Genomic DNA, 17699 nt, shown 5'->3' with positions numbered 1-17699 from the left:
CTGAATTTGCCACTTTATACACACTGGAGTGTGATGTCATAAGTCAGGAGTGAGGGGGAATTTTTCCACGTTACCTTATGATGTCACCAATGGCGTCATTAGAAATCTGACAACAATTCAGAGTCGGTTTGGGCTGTCGAAAATACACTACTTAAGTTTTATGTTAAGATTTTTATGCAACATACATTTTATATGTTACTACCATTGTAAACGTGTACATCCTGTCCTATTTCAGACGGGTAGCTATTACCTCTGATTATTTTATTTTGTGTTATATTACCTGTAGGAAACATCCGAATTTATGGCAACTACAAGAATACGGCTGTGTCAGAAGAGGACTGAGCCCTAGGAATTAAACTGCATACAACCAACGTCCGATAAAGAGGTACACTTGGACAGCTTGATATTCAGACACCAAACTAAATATCCGAATCTGTTGGCTATTCGACAGCCAATAGGTGAGTTTGTGCGCACTAGTTGAGAATGGTTGTGCCATGTAAGAATTCAATGGAGGAAAGTGTTTGTCTATGCAGGGTTGCTCACTGGCGCACCTCTACGCCAAGGCTCTTGTCACGAGGTGTGGCACAGACGGATTTTCTATGATCACAGTACGATGTATCGAAAAGATAGTATAGAACTACCAGCGGAAAGCGTTCCACAAGGGAAGTTGCCTGTGTGATATGACCATGTCTGCTATCCTGAGTGGTGGGACTATCTCATTCTACTCAAATAACTTCTACCCCGACGTGTTTATCATCGTGACTCAATCTCCGAACGGACTTGCTGTTATCACTGTTGCTTTTCCGCTACAAGATCTGGAGGCGACTCTGTTACTTGTAACTTCCTAAGTACTTCTACACATTGTGTGTCAGTGCCTGTGTCTAAATAACTCGTATTATTATTACTATTAATTTTGCACCTGTGGTTGTTGCAGTGTGTAATGCTTGAATTTGCAAGTAGCTAGTTCACTGGTAATTTTATATGCTCGCCCATAATGTTTTAGAATGAAATTTTCACAAAGAGGACAAATAAAAACGTTGGATGCCACGGTGCTTTGCTAAGAGTAGATGTTTCTGGCAATCAGCAGTTAGCGTTGTACCACAAACATTTCGAAACGAGTCATTACGTGTGTGAGCTTCCGATGTAAGTGTCTTACACGACACACACGTAAGTAATAATATCTATCGCCTGTGAAAGAAGGAACGAAGATTGAGTTCAACGTCCCATCGATCTGAGGTCATCAGAGACGGAACACGATTTCATTCCCTATCCTTGACACATTCCGAGTTTGTGTGGCGTGTTAGAGGAACCATCCCGGGATTTGTCTGGAGCGGTTAAGGGAAATTAAAGAAAACGTAAATATGGATGGCTGGATGCAGGTTTGAACTGTATTCCTCCCGATTACGAGTCCATTGTGACAACCATTGCGACAGCTCACTCGGTTTTCCCTCGTACGCCAGAACCTATTCTAGCACGTTCTGTAAAAAGTATCATAAATAATGGCTCTGAGCACTATGGGACTTAACATCTGAGGTCATCAGTTCCCTGGAACTTAGAACTGCTTAAACCTAACTAACCTAAGGACATCACACACATCCATGCCCGAGGCCGGATTCGAACCTGCGACTATAGCGAAGTATCATCAAGAGTACACTTTACAGCTTGGAGGGGGTAATGATTTTCTTACAGAAACCTGAAATTTTGTAAGTTGTTATCAAATCTGTTATGTATTTGGGAGCAGATAGTGAATGATGCATAGACGAAATTTCCCAGTAATCATCCATTTGATTTCTTCCATCGTTGTAGGCAATTTTCCCCTCTCAACATCATCCACAGGATACTGTGAAGGGCAAAAATTACGCAAAGAAAATGCTACTGACGAATCTGAGCAACTTTAAATTTCTAAACGGAGGAACCAAGTAACTGAGGATGTCTTTAAATACTGTGAATTCAAATATACAATTCTCGTATCGGGATACAAGGCAATTTTAACGGAACATTATAGTGAAGACGAAATGTTTCATTAAGTATCCCAGACACAGGTACAAATGTGCGATATCAATAAATTATAAACTTTTGTTAATGTCTTAGAGTGTGGTTTTCCAGGCATTTGCCTCTAACATATTTTAACAAAATATTGTTTCCCAACTGTCTCTTAAAGGAATTGATGAGAATCCAAAGCATTTATGGTGACTGCACGGACCTACACAAGAAGGTTAGTTTTGTAATGGTGCTGCTAGCAGCTTGCGTTACTGAGCTTCGAGACAAGTCTTCAGATACTAATGTAGTATTATTTCAGATAAAGCTCGTATATCATTTCAGCTATCTTGTCATATGTTGTCACTTTCTCCGTGTATTTCAGTTGCGAGGCATTTCCTCACTTTTCCATGCACTCTTGGGAGCAGTGTTCATCGTTGAAATCGTACATTCTCTTAATAGAAGTTAATTTTGCTACAGTACATGTGTTACTTCTTGACGTAAGCAATCCATACGTCGAAAACGTTTGTTTAACGTGAGAAGTGTCTGTACACATTAAGAGGATATGTAAAACAAAGGAGTGAGACTAAAAGAGTGTACAACATAGTCTGCAACTAATGCATGTATTTAAAATTTGCCATTATATAATTTTCCAGCTGTAATGCGTCGACGTGACATTCTTAAAAGGCTGTGGTTGTTATTATCCAAACATGGCCTTCATATCTAAGATGATATCGGGGATTCAGACGGTGACGGCTATGAGGAGGTGACCCTGGTGAAGTAGGGCAGCGTGTTGAGAGGCGCCGGGTAGTCGCGGAGCCAGGTGGGGCCCTCTATGGTGGGGTGCTCGGGGTCCACCTCGTCCCTCCAGGTGCCCTTGGGCAGGTAGATGTCTCGGTCGGTGTTTTTGTGGTAGATCACCGGCGCCACAAGGATGTCTTCGCCCAGAAGGAACTCTGCACAGAAAGGAAACAGCTTGCCACTCATACTGTGCAAATAATTGCTGCGTATTGTAACTTGTAGGGAAATACACAAGTGAGAAAATAATGATTAGAAAATTTTTCTTAATGAATTAAAAATAATAATAACCCATGTTTATGTCCTGTGAGAGTTTCCCGAAACCTCTCACGGACTATATTGCATTAATATATCAAATTCACCAATTAGTAACTTCCACTTTAAAGTCCTCTCAAAAGGAAAGACGTGGAACAAATTTATTCCAGATAGGTGTGCTACATTTTCCGGAAACAATATTTAGCGTGTAACATGAGCCAAGGACAAGATGTAAAAATTTAGGATAGTGTTTAAAATAGTTTTTCTGCTAGTTGGTACACGGCTGAGGAATATCTAGTTATTCATTCTGACTTGTCTCTCTTAATATACTTGCAGACTCATTTGTTTGACAATCACTTATTCAGTCACACCTTCATTTATCAACTTCGGTAGATCACCTCAAGAAGAAGAGACATGAAGTATGTGCGGTGGTTTACACTAACACAAGTGAAGCGACTTGTAAAATCATAATCTTTAATATCTTTATCTGCACATTGCTTAGTGTTGTTGATATTTTACGTCATCTAATATAAACTTGTAAACAAGAAGGAAGAGTGCTGTTTTTAAATATCAAATGCATCCTCAATTGTATTAAAACTCTGCTGTTTAATTTATGTAGGTACCACAAAATATACGCCGTTGCACTGGTATTTTTCAAAGAAAATAGTTACTTTCATCAATAGTAACAGATGCGCGATTTCTATACACAATTACATGTCGTACATTTCCACAATAAAAATTAAAAAGGGCCAGATACTTAACCCCTTCACTAGATAATCAGATAATGTGTGGAAATAAAAGATAATGAGGTTTGTTGTAAATTTCTTTCGAAATGCTAGAGTTTCCCAAACTCTTGCTTAATCGTACAGACTAGCTGGTTGCATTTAACAGAATGTACCTGTACTTGTAAATCTCTACAAATACATAACATTTACACGACAATTACTTTGTCCCAAATGCTGTAATTGTGCCATTCAAAGTTCAGCAGAATCTGAATGTTATTTTCAGCAACAATAATCTATCAGGAGACAATGTACTCGGAAATAAATAAAAGAACTGCAGTATCTGTAAAGGGAATGAGAGAAATTGGAGTGTAGACCAACACATTAGTTCTTAGGTCTGCAAAATATGCAGAGCTAAACTCTATTATGTTTCTACTTTTGACACCACATTGATATCCAGCTGGAGTTTACACACAAGTGTATTAGTCATTGTACGAACACTAGTGTCTACTTATGGAGCTACCAACACATTTTTGCATATGTGAAAATGGATTAAAGAAGTGATTGTGAGAATATGGCATGAATTGTTTGCTTCGAATTAGTGCTGTAGAGTTACTGTCTCCACTGATATTAAGGCTGATATTAAAAGTTCCGTTGTTTTATTATGTCGTCGACGAACACGAACCTTTTTAAACTGTCTTTAGGAAGGGAATATACCAACTGATGTTCTTTAGTGTTGTCTGTTGGAGCCATCTACGGAAAAAACCTGTAGAATTAGCATGACGAAAGGGAACTGAAATAATATGGGTGATACCGTCTAAATGAAACAACTTGTGTGACCCTGGATGCTTATATTCGTTGCACATATCGGGGTGTCACAAACTGAATTCGTGTCCTGACCCAGAAAAAGTACAGCCGCCAAACAAGATGAATAAGAATCAATTTCTAATACAGGAGTTTAGAGCAGGGTGAAGAGTGTAACTATATTCTGTCCATATGCATTTCATGCATTTGTGTTATTAGTATCCTCTCTATACTCCACGTTGTTCTTTGTGGGTAATGCATGTGTCAGCGGCGGAATGTGGACTGAGAGTAAATCGAAGAAAGGCGAAAGTAATGCGATGCAGCAGAAATGAGATCAGCGAGGAACTTAATATCAGAAGTTGAGATCACGTAGTAGACGAAGTGAATGAATCTTGCAGGCAGGGCAGCAACATAAACCGTGGTGGCAGAGCAAGGATGTCATGAAAAAAAAAAAAGACTAGCATTGGGCAAAATGGCATTCATGGCGTAGAGAAATCTACTAGAAGTATTACACATAGGTCTTAATTTGACGAACAAATTTGTGACAAAGTACGATTGGAGTACTGCACTGTATGGAAGCGAAGTACGGACAGTGGGAAACGCTGAACAGAAAGGAAGCGAAGCATTAGCGATAGGGTGCTACAGAAGAATGTTGAAACAGGAGGAATTGTAACGTAAGGAATGAGAGGGTTTTCCGCAGAATCAGTGAGGGAAGGAGTATATGGAAAACACTGACAAGAAGAAGGGGCAGTATGACACGCCATCTTTAAGACATGCAGGAATAGCTTCCATTGCGCCAGAGGGAGCTGTGGAGGTTAAAAACCAAGACAGAAGTAGGAATAGACCTAGAAAATCAATTAGGACTTAGCTCGTCATTGCTACTCTGAGATGAAGGGATTCGCACAGGAGAGTAACAGGCTGATGACTCGAGATGGAAAGTTTGGTACAGGAGAGTGACAAGACTAATGTCTCCAAGGAAAAATAGGCAAGAAATACCCACTAGCTGATTCATAGTAGAAACACTGATCTATAGACACGACATTATCTCAAATGTTGTGCCTACTAAAGTGGTGAGCTCCTCCCATTCGTAAAAACTGCCCGTCCTGGCACTTGGTAAAAATCTGCTTTGAGACTAGGAAATGTTTAACGCTCAATTCGAATCTGAAATTTTCTTACAGCTGTCAGCTGCTTTTTCTCGCCTAAAAATAGCAATGCCACCAGGACATTAAGATTAATTTTAAGTGTTAAAGGGATGATCAAGTTTTCTCCTCCAAGAACTGTGAAATGGTCAACTTTGTTCATATCACTGCAGAAGAAAGAGAATAATCTGCTGAGAGAGAGACCAAACAGAAACTAAGGTATCAGCCAACAGAAGTCTAATGTGCAGCAGATGACAACAGCGCCTTGCAAATCAGATTTAAAACACTTCGTAATTCACAGAATTTTTATCTTAGATCTGGGAAGACGCTTGCCTAATCACCCCGGCTTCACAGTTTGATTGAATTTAGATGTATAATGCGTTACATTTGCTCGTAGGTGAAGTACATTTATTGTGAAAGTATGACAAACAAATCTGTCACGCAAACGTGGTGAGTACTTTAGAATGCAGGAAGGCAGATAACACACTGGTGGGACAGAGAAAGTCTGCGCTGGTACCTGAGTCGATGGTCTGTGCAGTGGAGTCTGTGGGGTCGAGCCACCAGACGGGCAGGTTGACCGGCGTGCCGTCCTCCACCGCCTTCTGCATCAGCTCCACGATGCGCGGCGCGTACTTGGCGTGAAGGTCAGTCAAGTTGCGGGCGATCTCCAGCGTCTGCAACACGGTCGCTAGTGACAGCCTTCCGTAAAGTGTCTACCTGCTGGAAGTAAACCTTAGGAAGTACTCTGGAGCTAACGAGAAGTCTCGCTCGAATTTTATATTCTCATTTGAAATTTGGATATCTGTATAGTCTTCAGTAAGAGTGACACCTCTCTGAAGAGACCAATGAAACTAGTCTGACATGAGGAATGGCTACATCTTCTCAAGTTGGCTCAAAGATAATAACGCCTAGGTGCTAACAATACCATTTCTATACGCGACGCAGTATCACCGCAGTCAGAAGAGAACACAGTTTATTGGGCTATCCACAACACCGCTTTTCTCTTGTAGACTAGCCGAAGTTGTCACACCTGCGGGCCGCCAGCGTAACTGGCAGTCTGTACAATTTTTTGACGTTTGAAGACGGCATCAAGTGTACAGAAATTTTCAACTCCGGCTACTTAGCCAAATAATACACACCTCCTGCCTTTCCCGTTAGTTTCGTTTTACCAAATTTGCAACTCCAGCAAGAAAACTTCCAGAATCAACTGCTTACTGTGTCCATCTCCAGGTCTTCCTCCACAATTCTTGCCCCACAATTCGCTCAAGTACTAAATTGGTGATCTCTATATGTCTCCAAATGTGTCCTCTCAATCGACCACTTCCATTAATCAAGGTATGCCATAAATTTACTTTCTCCACTATTCAGATCAGTACCTTTTTACGTAGGTTACATTATCTACTCATATAATCTTCAGACCCCTTCAGTAGCATCACATTTCAACGCTTCTGTTCTCTTCTTGTCTGAACTGTTTATCTTTCGCGTTTCACTTCCGTACAAGGTTACACTCAAGACAAATACCTTCCGGAAAGATATCCTAACACTTAAAATAACTGTCGATCTTTTTCAGAAATGCTTTTCCGTCTATGGATAGTTCGCATTTTATATCCTCTCTCTGCTTGATCCGTCATGCTATTTTACTAACCAAATCGCAAGACTCATCTACTATTGTTAATTTCCCGTTCCCTAATATACTTCCCGCAGCTTCACGTGATTTAATTCGTCTACATTCCATATCCCTTGTTTTGCTGTTGTAGGTGTTCATCTGATATCTTTATTTCGAAACACTGTCCATTCCTTTCAACTGCTCTTCCAAGTTCTTTGCTGTCTCTGTCAGAATTACAATATGGTCTATAAACTTCAAAGTTTTTGTTTCGTCTTCCTGAACTTTATTTTATTTTCCAAATTTTTCATTGTTTTCCTTTACTGCTGGCTCGATGTACTAGTCGAATGTACACCATTACGAATCATTACTTAAAGTTCATGCCCCTCGAGTCTTATAACGGCCGTCTGGTTTCTGTTTCGCTCCCTGTATTTCACCCGTAATACGTTCAGAATTTCGAAGAGCGTAGTCCAGTCGATATTGTCAAAAGCTCTCTCCATATCTACAAAAACTATATCGTCGCTTTGCCTTTCCTTAACCTAGTCGTTTCTTCTGCAGTCTGCAGTCAAACATAAAAGATACTGAATGTAATTCACAACTACGAAGGTGACAACCTTAAGTACTTTAGTAGCGTCCAAATAGATGGATGAAGCCTGCAATTGGTCCCGAGTCACTCGATGCCTCGCATGTCAACGTGACACGTTATATATTTAAATTGTAATTCGAGAACAATCCACGGGGGAGTCCAATCGCAAGCAAGGAATTAGCTGTTTAGCGGGCTATTACTAATAGAGGAAACAGATGAATGCATCTTGTATTAGGTGTGAACGCACCTCGTTGTCGTAGTCCCACGGCGGGTAGGAAAATTTCACAACAGGCATGAAGACTGTGGCTTCCAGCCAACGCAGGAACAATTCGCTGGATGCCGGCTTGCCGTTCTGAACTGAACCGCCGATCATTTCCGGCAGCACGAAGGGGTGTCCGACCAGGTTGATCTGCAGCAGCTTGGGAATGAGCGTGTCGTAGCCGCCGTGGCCCGACCAGGAGTTTAGCACGATGTCCATGAGGAAGAAGTTGGGCAGCTTCTGGCTCTCCACACCCGTCTGTATCGACACCATGGAACCGAACTGGGCGATCGTCTGCGCGAATGCGTCAGAGTAGGCTATCGGGCTGACCTCCTTGGGCTCTATGTTGGCCGGCTGCGGCAGGTAGTCCACCTCCCCAGCGGTGAACTCGAATCCGTCGATACCAGTCTCGTTTCGAAGCGCCTGGGAACAGTGAAGAACCAATACATTAGGAGACAAAACAGAAAAAGCTGACCTACCTAACATCGTGTTGGTCCTTCTTTAGAGCCCAATACAGCTCCTATTCTGTCATACATTCGATACCTCCATAATAGGTTTCGAGACGTTCGTGCCACCAGATCTCTGCATTCAGTGCCCTACAATTAAGGATCTGGGGTTGGCGGACGAGGAAGAGACACCCGTTAGCGCCACAGAAGTGATCCAGCAGATCAGGCGAATCTAGTGGCCAATACATTAAGGGGGGTAGGACGTCAAACCGGCCGACTTGGAGCAGGAGAGGCACCACAGGACATTTTATTTTCTACTGTCAACACTTTTACAAATAAATTCATAAAACTTTGTCAGCATGACCAGGAAGGATTCTGGATTCGCACTCATAGCAGTGAAAGTGCAAAAACATAACAAAACAGATTTTTGTTAGCTATGAAATTTCATCATTTTTTCACTTACTGTTGGCTGCATTTGTTGCTGTAGGTACATTTTTCTTCACAAGTTTCTTTGATGAATTTTGCACAGCATACAAACCATACTTACAGGTGTATGAAACACTAGAATTTTCCCAATCTATTAAAAACTGTGGTAGAAATTGAGATAATTAACTATACAATTTGATTTTTTTCTAAACATAAAGTTTAAAACGTAACAGCTCATTCATTTTTTCATAAATTAAATAGATTCTAGAGTTTCACACATCTGTAAGTATGGTTTGTATGCTGTGCAAAACTCATCGAACAGTCTCTCTTACTTATGAAGAAAAGTGTACCTACAGCAACAAATGCAGCCAATAGTAAGTGAAAAAATGATCAAATTTCACATGTAAAAATAATTATTTTGTTATGTTTTTGAAATTCCGCTGCTACGAGTATGAATCCTGAATCATTCCTGGCCATGCTGACAAAGTTTTATGAATTTACTTGTAAAAGTATAGACAGTAGAAATTAAAATGTCCTGTGGTGCCTATCCTGCTCCAAGTCGGCCCGTTTAACGTCCTACCCCCCTTAGCGTGAGTTCTGTACCATGCGCCTCAGGTCACTACAGTGTGGTACTGAATATGTTACACAAGCATACAGGAGGAATGCCATCGCCGTCTGGGAAGGTATAAGGCATGAAGCAGTTCTATTCACGAACGAGCAGCTGTTAAATGGATTATGGCATATCTAGATCTGGAGACACCCTTCCCAAGTGTAACAAGGAAAGTAATTCACCTGCCCATTTCAGACGTTTCCTTTGGTCCACAGTGTAATCTCCACGATCTGTTGCTAAATCTGAACCTGAGTACGAAGGACGTGCAGACGTCAGGAGCCACTGGACATGGAGATAACTAAATGGCAACAGTTGAATATTTGTGCCGGACCGCTCCTCGAATCCGGATTTCCGACCTTAGGCAATCTGTCGCTTTAATCGCTCCGGCTATCCGAGCATGCTCTACGATCGATCAACATTCTCAACTTATCGCACACTACTGACTAGCAACCCTGTCCATTTACCAAATACACAGCTTCTTGCATTCCTGCGAGAGGTTCAGATCCTATTGAGTATCTGCACTAAGGGTATCATAGTAATGAACCTCACAGATATACTACATAATATGAGTAGAGACCATATACATTATTATATATTTATGCCAACAGGCGGCATACAATTCGGCTGAGGTCGAACGCATGCTGTCTCCTTTACGAAGCCCTAAAATAGAAAGTCACTTGGCATGAGACCAGAAGGGCTCCGTATCCATTTATAAACATGTCAGACGAGACACCACTTTTTTCGAGAAAACGGCAGTAAATCTCAGTATTTCGGGGGAGGTTCCGACAGTAGGCGCAAATGGACAATGAGGTAACTCAATGGTGAAAGCTAAAATTTGTACAGGAGAGGGAAAAAGGCAGCTGACGTCGTTAGCTCTGTCGAAATACAGATATCTGTGATCTTGTCTTATATGATATCCCCATGAGGATGCGCAGTGGGTCAGAACCTCTTGCGGCGATGTTCCAGGATGTTCTGTAATGAATCGGAATGTCCTGAAATGTTCGGGAATAGTCTGGAACATTTTGGAAGATTCCAGAATGTTCGGAAACATGCCTGAACATTCCAGAACACTCTCGAGTGTTGTGGAATGTCCTGGAAGATTGTGGGCTATTCGAAGGCTTTTTGGTGAGTTCCTGAATTTGTCACTGTTAGGGCTTATTAGTTACAAAGTTAGGAACCGAAAAAGTAGTGTAGTGTGTGAATAAAACCACACAGTGAAGCGTGAGTAGTTAAAATGATACGGTAACCGAATATAAATGGAAAAGAAAATGTGAAAAGTGTGTAATTATACTTACTGCAGTTGTTAATAAAAAGTTGATTGCATTTATATATTAGGCAGTGTCCAAACTTCGAAGAAAAGGAGATCTTACCAGTTGTGAGGCTAAACGGCGAAAAAAAAAGAACAATGAAGAAACGAAACAGACGAAGAGCGCCAAGCACATTTAAGTTCCCAACGAACGACGATAAGCAACGTGAGAAGCAGAGAAAATGAAGAACAATGAAATGAACGGACTGGAGAAATATGAATTGCCAGAAAGTAGTGCAGTGAGTTAACAAAAACAAACAGTGAAGTGTCAGCAAAGTGGTACAGTGACTGAATATATATCTTACTAATTAGGCGACCGGCCTCATTGAACTCAACAGTGATTTCTGCAACATTGCCACTGTTGAGGACGCACTCATCGACCATATTTAACATAATATGGTTCACGACTGTACTAATCCGGACGTGCTATTTGGTAACTAAAAATAATATTGTGGACGTTATCAACTTTAAGATTTAAAAAAAAAAATATTCCCGGTGAAGAGAGAATATACAAATCGAACTACACGATGGTAAAAGTTGAAGAAAATGTGTACTTCCTTACAATATTTGTAAACTCTTTTCCAAATGCCACGAGTGCCATTACACTGCCTTCGACTTAAAACTGGGTCTCCGATCATACTACTCAGAAATCTCAGCTCACCAAAACTGTGTATGAGAACAAGGATGATCGTGAATCAGCTATCGAATAACATCATGGAAACCGAACTTAGGACTAGGAAGTACAAAGGACACACAGTATTTGTCCCAGAACACCACTGATCACAACTGAATTGCCCTTGCAGTTTAAAAGACTCGAATTCAAAGACTCCAGTAATGTAGAGCAATACGTTCTACTGGATCCCGCTTGCATAACAACTACATACGTTTGCTTATATACTCACCAAGAGTCGGTTCGTCCACCAGGATACTGCATCAGGATTGGTGAAGTCGACAGCGCCAGCAACTTCATTCTGAAACTTGGTCTCGGTTTTACCATTCGCGTTGGTCACGAAGTAGCCTTTCTCCAGTGCCTCGGAGTAATACGGCTCACAGCCTTTGTTTACAAAGGGATGATTCCACAGCACTACACGGAATCCCAGATCGTGAAGATCGTCAGTGAGCTTCTTTATGTCGGGAAACTTGGTGGTGTCAAACGTCTGGCTTCCGTAACAGGTCTCCCACTTTTGATCAATTTCGATGTGGCTCTTGTTGAAACCATGGGCAATCACCTCGTTGGCGAGTTTCCGCACCGACTCCTCAGTAGTGTTTTTGCCGTATCGGACCAAGGTAGCCCAAACGGGACTCAGCACCATGGAGTCGTCTGGGATTGCAGTCGGCTTGCCTAGGTAGTTTTGGACAGCAAACTCGTGGGCCTCCCTGGCGTCCTCGAATGAACACAGGTCCCACTCCAGCAGGTTGTCCGCTCGATCGGCTGGGTAGGGAGACTTGTTCTCAGCAGTAAAGCAGATAGCATTTACTGACTGGTTTGTATTCTGGTTGATGAAAAGAGGGACGTTCGAATGAACGTAGACGAATCTGCCGTCGGAGAAAAGCCAGTAGCGCACGGCAATGCCAGCTTGTATGCTTTGGTCTGTAATGTACGGGAAGTTCTCGTACTTGGTATCCTCGATGAGAAACTTTTGCTCTCTCTTCTCGATCCCGCCATAGATGTGGCTGGTCAAGTGGTTCTGACAACTGGTGAGCACCGTCTGGGGTGTGCTGACCCACTGCCGGACACCGAGGCAACGACCTTCTCGTCCTTGGCGCCGGAAGGCGATTTTATGGTCTCCAAAGTAGAAGGATTCTCCATTAGTGCCTCTCACATGACGTGGCGCATGTGAGCGCTCCTCGCTGCTGATTGGGATGTAGCCGATTTCCACTTCGCTGCCATCTGCAACAAGTCAGTAACCAAACAGTGCCTTCAGAAATAGACCCTTATTTTTAGAATATTAGTGAGAATGCAGATTGGTGAGTTACTCTAGCGTACATTCTCGCACACGATTTCTAACATAATAACAGCAGTATTTACGTGCGTATGACGTGGCTCTTCGTTATTCACATTATGGATTTATACCACTTCCAATAAGTGAGGAAACACCATGCAGTGAATCTGACATCAAAATGTCGTTAGGCGTAGTTAGACACGTTGCTGCCGATAATATCAATTATTTTGCTTAGCTGATACGCTGAAAATGGAAGAAACTGAGAGATACTGATAATAAAATTTATGCTGGAACACATATTAAACATTAATATCAAGTTAGTTCACAATAGCGGGAGGTTAGATTTTGTTCACCTGCAGTAAGGAAAGTACTGACATGACGTATGCGAATATGTAATTACGAAAACAAATAAAATTTTCAAGACAAATTCCACTGATTTACTATCAGAAAGTTTATATTGTTATGGATTAGGCGGAAGTAAAGACTTGTGCAATCGAAGTAGATTTTATACTTCTTTCAGAAAACCAGTTTTGAGATTTAAATTAGCCTAAACCCATGGTACAATATGTTTAGACAGGAGAAATGAAACTGATACAAAAGGAAAACTGTGCACTTTTTAGTAAGGAAAAAATCTTGATGTACTGTGGACTTGGCTATTATAAATATCAGTCATCTGAGGATTTTAGAAAGTTAACCTACATTCACACGTATGACACATAAGGCTACTTGTTAATGTTCCAGTACGTGAAAAAAAATTTATAGCTATATAATTCAGAGACTGGTAATAGACATCATCACGTACTGTCCCTTTGCTGGATTTAGTCATTTTGCAGACAAGAAAATACTGTGAAACCACGTAGTATATTAAGAAGGGGCAGCTGTCAGTGGTAATAATTTTAATGGAAGCGTCTTGCTGGAGTTAATATAATAAGTAAATATAAGCTGATCTGCTTTTGGCGGTACGCTCTTTGTTTCCTTCAATTACAGACGGACATTTCCCTGTATTGATACCACCTTGCAATCATTTTCCACGAAGTGTGGTTTGATTAAGTCGAATAAGTGCGAACAGACCGTTATCTCAATATTTTCTGTCGCTGAAACAATAAACTCAAGACAGTAGTGAGTATTATTTTCATAGGTACTGGTTGGTCTCCCTCATACGTTTACCTGAAGTAATCGCTGCGTGTCAGCACAGATCGTGTCGTTTGGTTACGCTGCGAGTACAGAGTCGCGACTCTGTTACAGCTGATATCAGCGAGCCGCGCGGCAGCGGCAGCGGCTGCGGCAGCGGTCGCCGGCCACTCACCTTTGTGGGAGAGAATCTGGACGCGGCCAGCAGCCTCGTCGTAGCGGGTGCTGAGGCTGGCTGCGGCGGGAGCCACCAGCAGGCCGAGCGCCACCAGCAGCGGCACGGCGGTCGCGGGCACAGCTGGAGGCAGAGGAGAGCGGCGAGTAGTCAAGCTCAGTGCATTCACAGCAACTGCCACAAAAACACCTGGCATTTTGATTCTACTGTTCCGCGTTATCTGGTGAGGAAACGAGGGGCGATAACATCTCTGGGATCATGTTGTTTCCTAGGTCAAACAAATACATTGCTCTGCTTCACTTGGACGCCCCCTTGAGTACGATGCGGTCTTAGTTGCCCTGCGATCCCCCTTCGAACCATGGCACACTCAGAAACCTCGAAGTATCCCATATGATCCTAAACAGGTCTACAGTATCAACCGCAGTCAGACGCCCTCTGTCGGACCCCCTTGATTCTACGACATCCACCTTCTTGCGTGAATATTACTTGTACTTGTGTTTGAGCAGAACACAAAATGTTAACAATATCATCTGTGATTTCCTGTGTTAGTCTAGGGATGAAATGGCGCCTAGGTTACACAGCGGTCTCGAACCGTGAATAAGTGACGTCCTCATGCTGATAACAATCCCAACGTAAGAGCTGCAGGAGATGGTTTGAACCCAAAAAAGACAACGCTCAGTCGCTATATTCTTGGCTGACTATCTGGACATTTGTGCATTAGGAGATTATTTGTACTCGAAAACACTCGGTCACCAAGTGTTTGGTTGGAATTTCCCATGTCAGTGTAACAGGGTATAATATAGACGGAAGTACGATAACGGTGTGCTTGTCTGCTGGTCGAATATATTCAGGATATTAATAGTAAGGTTAGCCCTCATACACACCATCATTAAGACGAATACATATCGACCTATGTACTGAATTCAAACTAGTGTGCGACTGCCCACAATAGAGACTCTTATTACAAATTTAGTCTCGTTGTTAGCAGTATACCAAAAAGGCGAAAACTTTTAAAAATTGACTGACTTTTTGTAAGTTTCAACATGATGTTCTGTTTTATAATGATGTCTCTTACCTTTTATTTATGTTTTGTACAATAGATTGGAATTCATCACATTCGTGAAATATCTTTCTGAGAACACATAATAATACATAATTTGTTCCTGATTTATGGGAACCTTTGTAACAGAATAATACTGCAGAAATACGTATATCCATTATTCCCCTACTCCTTCAATAGCCCCCTGATTCTGTAAAAAACGCCTTACAGCAGGTCAGTGTAATTCTCCCTGTATCGGTCATAACTACGGAAGATCAATATGAGTACGCATTGAGATCGTACACAATCCCATAAAAAGATGAAACATCCTACCATGACAGAGATTCTAATTACACGATTTTGTAGTACTGCATTTTAACGAAACAGAAGTCGTTCTACCATTGGTGTGAGTTCCAGGTTGCCTGGGATTACAGGATAACAGAATAGAACAGAAAATATGGGTGACTTACTTAATTTGGCCATTAAAAGGCGCCTTGAAGAGACTGTGCCACACATACTTCGCTGCTTTCCGTTTTGTATGAGAAACATTTGACTCTACATACCTTTGACTTAGGGCTGTATGGATAGCTATCCTGTACCTCACTAAACATAGTTTAAAATTATATTTTACCAAAATAAAGTGCGGCTTGCCAGCAGGTTTTTGGTGGGGTTGGATATCGCTCATAGACGTTTTCGAAGCTTAAGAGAAATATTAAAAAATTTCCATTTCTTCCCGTAATCCAATGGTAACCAAAGGGAAATACCTGTAGTGAACTACTCAGTGGCGAATATCTAAAATAGTGTCTTACTTTATTTTTCTATCGCATTTCTTAGCTCCATAGAAATGGTGTTTCCGTTCACGTACTACTTACTCATTACTCTCTTAAAATTATCCATCATGAGAATTCTTACTAGCCTTATGAAATAACTGCACTTAAGACATCAGACATGAAAGTGCCACCCGTACTTGTGCAGGTTAGATATAAGAGATTTTAAGAAATCACTACATGAACTAAATGCATCGAAAATGTCTTTCAAAAACAGTGAAATACTAAGCTAGAAATAAACCCTAGAATCCAAGCCTTACAATAATCTACAACAGTGCCACCCACAGGGGGCGTGAGCTCACCTTGAACCATCCTAGAGCTCGCTGTGAAGTGCAGTACTGCTGCAGCTGATCTCCTGGCGTGAAGATTCTATACATGGCTTATATATATATATAGTGAAATTTTGTCCAAAACTGCAAGTCACTTGCACATGAAGGACGCGATTATCATCGCCATGTTTTACGATGAACTCTTGAGATATGAATCCTCTCGAATCGCGTCTCGTCGCACTCCGAGATAACTTATCAATATAATGTAATACTTAACATGGTCGGATAAAAGCTTTATCGTTTGCTAAAAGAAAAAAGATCGTTAAGTTATAAATAATTTGCTCTTTTTTAACACAAAGGTAAAGTAACTGTTATCTGAACGAAGGAACGCAGTATTCTGGTTTCCTCAGTGGAGTAAAGTTTCAGCTGGCGTGACGTCACAATCATTTTATGTTTTGTGTCTTTATTTGCGTTAAGCGAAATTTGCATATGATAGTATGTAATAATTTATTTTTATAGTTCCGACGAGTACAAAATTCCAAATAAATTATTATTAAAAAATTTAGATCGAACAAACGGATAATGTAAACCAACGAAAACGCTAAAGTCAGTTTAAATTGGATGAGGAAAGTAAGTATAGCCTATAAATGTATTAGAAATGAAACGGATGGACATTGTAGACACTGACCAGATAATGAGTTTCCTTTGTTCTTTGGTTTCTCGCTTTTTTTCTCCCTTAGTCAATCAGCAACCCGTTATGTATCTAAATGCTAATCAATTTAAAATTTCAATATACGAAGATAGTGATTACATGAAGTGTGGAAACTGCTATTATCTTTTCTGTAGTTACTTGTGCTGGCATCATGGCATATGCCAAAGTTTCTGAAGGTGATTGATGTAGCTCTTTACATTTTGATCGGTGAATAAGTGGCAAATAATAAGAGGCTGCTAGAAGACGACCTCGGGGCAGATAAGTGTCAGTTCCAGAGAAATGTAGGGAAACGGTATTCAATGTAGACAGAACGACTTATTTCAGAAGACACACTCGAGTAAGGCGTAGCTACATTTACAGCTTTATAGGCGTAGAGAGACACTATTAAGTAGTATATACGCTTAGAACCTATGAGGTTAAATGGATACAACACGGGGAGCATAAAGTTACCTACGACTTGTACAGAAACTAGAATGTAGTTAAAAGAGGTGAAGGATAAGAGGACAGGAAACGGAGACCTATTAGCAGAGATGGAAGTGGGGCAGAGTTATAGCTTATTCCCCATGATATTCACTAAACTGCAAGTCAACTATGTGGTAATTTACATAGGAAAATAATTCGAGAAGAATAGTAATTTCAAGGTTGGCCTATGATACTGAAATCCATTCAGAG

At 41.1% G+C, this 17699-nt stretch overlaps 1 protein-coding gene across 1 annotated transcript; it reads right to left on the bottom strand.

Annotated features, from left to right (window-relative positions):
• Positions 1-2733: 2733 nt before the first annotated feature.
• Positions 2734-14376, bottom strand: LOC126413195 (myogenesis-regulating glycosidase-like). The gene is made up of 5 exons (XM_050083090.1): positions 14181-14376; positions 11834-12822; positions 8132-8566; positions 6213-6369; positions 2734-2933 (listed from the first exon to the last, which is right to left on the bottom strand). The coding sequence occupies exons 1-5, from the start codon at positions 14374-14376 to the stop codon at positions 2734-2736; spliced, it is 1977 nt and encodes a 658-aa protein (XP_049939047.1).
• Between the last annotated feature and the right edge of the window lie 3323 nt (positions 14377-17699).

Source organism: Schistocerca serialis, chromosome 7, assembly GCF_023864345.2.
Source record: "Schistocerca serialis cubense isolate TAMUIC-IGC-003099 chromosome 7, iqSchSeri2.2, whole genome shotgun sequence".
Classification (NCBI taxonomy): Eukaryota; Metazoa; Arthropoda; class Insecta; order Orthoptera; family Acrididae; genus Schistocerca; species Schistocerca serialis.
This window is presented reverse-complemented; position numbering and strand designations above follow the sequence as displayed.